Source organism: Salvelinus alpinus, chromosome 8 (assembly GCF_045679555.1).
Source record: "Salvelinus alpinus chromosome 8, SLU_Salpinus.1, whole genome shotgun sequence".
In the NCBI taxonomy this organism is placed as follows: Eukaryota; Metazoa; Chordata; class Actinopteri; order Salmoniformes; family Salmonidae; genus Salvelinus; species Salvelinus alpinus.
The window spans coordinates 62175188-62181187 of record NC_092093.1 but is presented as its reverse complement, the minus strand read 5'-3'; the positions used below and the strand labels follow the sequence as shown (position 1 = coordinate 62181187).

General features: G+C 44.3%; 1 protein-coding gene across 3 annotated transcripts in view; it reads left to right on the top strand.

Annotated features, from left to right (window-relative positions):
* The first annotated feature begins 247 nt into the window (after positions 1-247).
* LOC139583396 (ras-responsive element-binding protein 1-like) overlaps positions 248-6000 on the top strand; it is a 67404-nt gene continuing 61651 nt past the window's right edge. For all 3 annotated transcript variants that reach the window (XM_071414436.1, XM_071414435.1, XM_071414438.1), the window contains exon 1: positions 248-862. In XM_071414436.1, coding sequence (XP_071270537.1) covers positions 823-862 — 40 coding nt within the window. In that variant the 5' untranslated portion in view covers positions 248-822. The remainder of the gene's footprint in view (positions 863-6000) is intronic.

Genomic DNA, 6000 nt, shown 5'->3' with positions numbered 1-6000 from the left:
AAGTTGGAAATACTGGAAATACTAGCAATGTAGCTAAATATTTGATTCTATCTCAATGTGGCCCAGACAGTGTGAATCAGGGCTTCGTAGGCTCCTACCAGCTGAGTTGCATAGAGGGGAGGGAAATGCTTCTCGGCCAGTGGTTGATGAGCATAGGCGCGGGGAGGGGTCTGTATCCAGAGATGAGGGCTTGGAGGAATGTGGGAGTACGCAGGCACCAGTTGAAACTAAATGCAACTATTGAAACTAGTTAAATACTGGTTGCTTGTAAATCCATCACTGCGTCCTGTATCTACTTAAACATAATTTAATCATCACACTCATTTTTAAATGATAGGTGTGTAAATGTAGATCAACAACCAAGTTCTAGAACTTTAAGGGGCTTGAGTTTCCTCCGCGTGCACTTCCTCTCTCAGAGTTTTATGTTGAGGGTACCACGCAGTCATTGGTACCACGCCGCTCGATAAAACGTTTTGCTCTTTTGAGACCCCTCCTGTAGAGATGCTTACTGGCTCAAATCTAGTGGCAGCAGCCTCAGTAACACGTCCCCTTGGAGACTAGCAGGAGCAACACGTGATGCGTCTTACTTATCAGGTTTAGGGGAGAGGATAGAGCAGCGCTTTGGGGACGGCCAGAGAGGAAAGCGAAATAAGTGTTTTCCTCTCGTCTCTCAACTCTTTCTTCCTCTTTAGGAATTTGGAAGAAAGAGAGGGGAACAAAGTTGTCTAACTTTGCACATCCTCAGTAACGCCATTTTGATTCCTCTCCGGAACAACTTTGCAGCTTCTTTTTTTTTCTTAGCCCCTCATCACCATCATCAGTATGTCTCGGCGCAAGCAGCCCAACCCCAACAAAGTCGAACGTAAGTACCTAGCTCCTCGGCTTATTCTCTTAAGTCTGCCTTATTTGTCTGGTTTAGTCGATATGCGCTGTTAATTGAGTGTTTGGCGAAGTTTACTGTTGTTGTGACATAAAGTTGTTAAAGTTCGAAAAGAGATGTGGATAGGATAGTTTTCGCAACTCCCAGTTGCTTCCTACTTTCGCTAAGGACCTGATGCTCATCCACGTTTAGAACGCCTGAGCGGTGGAATGTCTCTTCCTTATATTATTATTTGTAACCAGCGATGTTTAGTTAGCTACTCATTCCCTCTTCAAATCAACATTAAGTGTTGGAGTTCTGACTTCCCCCCTCGGTAAAGTGTTTTTAATGATGGGGGCTCGAGGAGGTTCAAAGTCTGCTAGCTAAATAGCCGCCTGTTGCTGCACTCGAGCATCCATATCTTCAGTGCACTTTGATCGAAGCCTAGCTACAGCTTAGTGGCCATGTGTCGGTATAGCTAGCTACATTTTGACCTTGCCGAGACGTTTACGAAACTTATTTGTTTTTCAACAGTAGTCTGTATGTTAAAATGTTACAATGCAATGATTCGACACGATTCTATCTTTAATTGTTTATTAAATAAACCGAAGCAGTTCTTCCTACTCATCATGAAGCGTGTTATCCTACTAGTCTATAGTTTTCCTCATTCATCATTACGAGAATAAACACCTCTATCAGTATTTCTCACTTTTTTACATTCTTTAATTATTATAATCGACTTTATGAAAATGTATTTAGCATCCTCTACAACGAGAATGATGCAAAATGCATGGTTGATGTGTACAATGTTTATTTGGGATCATTCATGGGTATTTTTTTTTATTTTGAGCTCTTTTAGACGCTCAAAAGTGATGAATTGATGCGTTTCACTCTCTTGGGGAACTGCAACGCAGCGCGACCTGGTTAGATAATGGTTGCTAGGCATTTTTCTTATTTTTTCCTTCGTCCCTTGGTCTCGCCGACTGCTGTGCGCATAGAACAGCAGTGGGTAAAAGTGTAACTTTGTGTCTACATTGTTGTTTTGTTGACACCATGTTGTCTGGCGATGGAGAGATGACCTGTTGATATTTGCACTGTCGACTATTTTGTCGGTGGTTGAAAATAGAAGCAACACGGTTTTGGAGCCTGCTGGTCGATGTTCCTCTTCTCTCGAGCTCTCTGACCACTTGGAAGGAGACAGGGAGGAGAGTGCCGATCCGGATGAGCAGTTCGCATTCCATTACGAAATTCTACACTGTAGACGAGTAGGCCTACGGCGACAGTCGGATCAAACGCAGTCAGGGAAATTCAACATCCAATTCAGTACTCTCTAACAAAGATGTTAGGTGAATTTGAGATGAAGAAATAGACTACTGGAAGGTTAAATGTGCGGTAGTAAAGTGAGGGCATGCATATGAAATAGTAGACTGGATAAGAGGAAGATGCTCTTGCACTGCCAAGAAGACAGTTAAGTTTTTTTTAAATAATAATGTAATCATCCCTCAAATGATCACGCTCTGTTTGGAGGACATTATATAAATGCTGTGGTTGAATAAATAAATGATGAACAGTTTAATTTGACCAGCTATTTTCTATTGAATTCTGAGCCTAGAGATAGTTGATCAACATGGAACCACACGTTAGTAGAGGATGTCCCCTTTGTATGTCCTCAGCTCTCCACCCTCCACAAGGTCTCCAAATCCACTGCATTATTGGTACTCATGACTCTAGTGTGTTGACAAAATAGACTAGCTATGGGTCTCAGTTTATACAAGGAAGTCACTTTGAACAGTTTTCAATTCTTGATGTGGGATGCTCCGAGTGCAAAAATGATGTTTAATATAATGTGGACCAGTTGTAGCCTGGTTACACGCCTCAGAAGTCTAAATGGATATTTCTGGTTTAAGTTGTTGGTTGTACTTGGATCTCACTCAAGTAAGATCTTACTCTCTGTCTTACTCTCCTAGTTAAAAATGGCAATTGTTTGACTTCCTGCCATCTTGTGTTGTTTCGTCTCTGCAATTCGATGTGATAGTTAAAACATAGCCATGCCTATGTCTTTAATGTAATGATTTTTGTTTGTTTGTTTTTTCTTAGGCCTAAATGGTTTTAATAATAACAATGTCATTATATATGGGCTGGTAAAATAATTCAAACAAATATGCTACTCAAGGAAATGATTAAGCTTTCAACTAAACATTTGATTATGTCCAGATGTGAAACGGGGCATTCTGTAGCATCACTAAAATGACAACACAAGTTGTTAGGAGTTTGGATGAACTAAAAGGAGAATCATTTAATCTTATATGTTCTTTGACGAAAAGTCAGTTGATCAACGTTCCTCCCATTGAGATTTGGGCCAGACGAGGATGCGGAGGGAGGTAATTAAGAGCCTTCAACCCCCTTGGGTCCTTATGCTCTCATTAGCCTGCCATTTAGCCTAATAAGACCCCATCCATCCTCTAAAGACACCGACTTAAACACAGTGTCCCCCGATGGCAAGCCGACAGGCAAGTCCCTTCAACAATGCAGAGCATTGGTATTAGGTCCTCACTGGCTCCCCCTCGTCTTTCTCGCCTCTCATTTAGCTGTTAACCGGTTGTTGTTCACTGAGGCTAAATCAATGGAATAGGAGGGGGATGTATGGGGCGAACCACCCAGAACACACTGAAGGTCTCGGGTCAAAATGTAAAAATGAAGACTCTTCTTCTTCTTACCTTTCTTCCTGATGGAGATGGGTTGTGGTTTCCCCAAGGGTACAGATGGGCTGGCCCTTTGGCTCCCCTTTGGCTCCCAGGGCTATTTTTAACCCGCCTTTTTTAGATAAGATTAGGTTCCATCCCGCGGCCGGCAGGGCGTGGAGGGGATATAGGGACTCTACTTGTAGATGTAAGAGGAGGGAGGAAAGAGGGAACCTGAGGAAGATGGTTTCCAAAATGGAATCCAAGCTTGGGGTTCGGCCTCGCTGTGTCACCTCACCCCTCCTCCTCCCGAGCCTTCCTTGCTCAGGACTTACAACCGCAAATGTATGTTACTCCTAAATGCTACATGGCAAATTGAAGTAATTTATAACATGTTTATTTTGTATTTTTTATGGGGGGTTTATCTTAGTTACATTTTCCTCTTTGATTATGCAGTTGTTACTAAGCATTAACTCCATGTTTAAAAGTGAGAATGCACACATTTCATTTAGGCTACACATGCTGTATTGCATCTTGTAATATGTGCGGCATACCCAACATTATTGATGTCTTGATGGAATGAGGCTCAAGGTACGTGTGGGTGCTTTGATGAGGATGCGGTAACACAGCCAAGTGAGATGGCGGAAATTTGAGAAGTGGACGGAACAGCTAAGTAGGACAGTGTCGGTGCTTCCATTGTGTGCACGTAGGCCGCTTTAAACTGAGCTTTTCATTGGGACCGAGTAAGGGATGGAGTTCTTTTACAGGTGTGTGAATGTAAGCTGCAACTAACCAACACACACGGAGGGACCTTACAGTAGACATTACAACATGTCCCTGGGATGAGTCCTTAGTTAGCCCTGCTATACTCTGCCTGTGGTCTAGGACCCAGTGTAAATATAGGCCTAGTAGTGAGGCTCAATGGTATTTGTAGGCACAGTCACACATTTGTGGTAGAAGCCCCAAATCTAGATTAATACCACTGGCTTTTTATAGGCGACACTTGGCTGCACAGCTAATGTGCAAAGTAGGTCCTAATGTTTAGGGGCCTGTCTCTCAAGGTACTATTGCATCACGTTGTTGGATTCGGGAACAATTGGATTAATTGATTGCTGCCAGGACAACTCCTTCAACCAACTACTAGAAAATCCATGCCATCCGTCCTACATTGGTGAACATGATCTTGGTTGGATGAATGGATGTTTTTATTTGTTATGGGAAATGAGTGACCTATTTTACCAGCATCGCTTGCCATAACAACCAAGTAGAACCTTTATTGTCCTATAGTTCTCCTCTTTCTCCTCAGCCCACAGAAGTGTGTTGTTAATATTGGCCAAGTCATCCATCTCACAGGGTGTGTTCAGGGTCTAACTGATAAGCTGCAGGGAGAGCGGGAGCGCTGCACCAGGGTGATGTCGGCCCTGTCTCAGTGCAGAGCCTTTCGTGTCCTTTATCCCTATGCACAGCTCTGAGTTGTCACTATACATGTTGTTGCCCCCCCCCCCCCCCCACACACACACACACCACCTTCCCAGCCACACAGGCCACCACCAGCCTCCAGCACAGGCTGCAAATAAAGCAGGTATTTACCTCGGGTTCAAAGTCTAACTTGACGGCTGTGCCACTGATGTGAAAGAATGCCACAATTGGGAGGGGAGAGGAGAGGGAGAGAGAGGCTAGAAAATGGAGGCTGCAGCAGCACCTGGGGTGAGGAGGGGTGAAGCATGGGGGAGACAGGAAGTGAAACTGCCTCCTCTCCGAAGTGGTGGGGGAAGAGATGGAGGAAGTGGAACAACAATGGCTCCGCTCTCCAGAGTTGTCCCCTCCTCTCCTAAGTCAGCCTGTTTCCAAGCAACTCGCTCCATCGTATGGATGAGACATAAAGTTTTAAGTCTTGTTGTTGTGTTTACAATACTTTATTTGAGTTGTAGTGGAGGTAGGGGAATCTTTATACGGTTCCATTGTCCTCTGTTTACTCACAAAATACTCCTTCCATGGAGTGGATTGTCTTTCTAGCTGTGGTTTGAGTGTTACTTTTAGCCTCTGCGAGCAGCCATCTCTAAACTGTGTTGGCTGTCTTGGAGAGGAAAGGGTTAATGCTATGTCGAGAGAGAGAGGGGGGGGGAGATGGAGAGGAAAGGGTTAATGCTATGTCGAGAGAGAGAGAGAGAGGGGGGAGATGGAGAGGAAAGGGTTAATGCTATGTCGAGAGAGAGAGGGGGGAGATGGAGAGGAAAAAGGGAGGCTGAATGGAGAGTGCGCAGTAAGAATGTCTCCCGCTCTTGCTCTCTCTCACCCTTTTCCTCCTCCCTTTTCTTCCTCCTTGCTCTGTCTCTACTTCCCTCTCTCCCTTTTCTGCCTCCTTGCTCTGTCTCTACATCTCTCTCTCACACTCTCTCTACATCTCTCTCGTCTAGCCCCACATCGCTCCCTCCCTCCCTGTCTTTCATGCTGACTAAA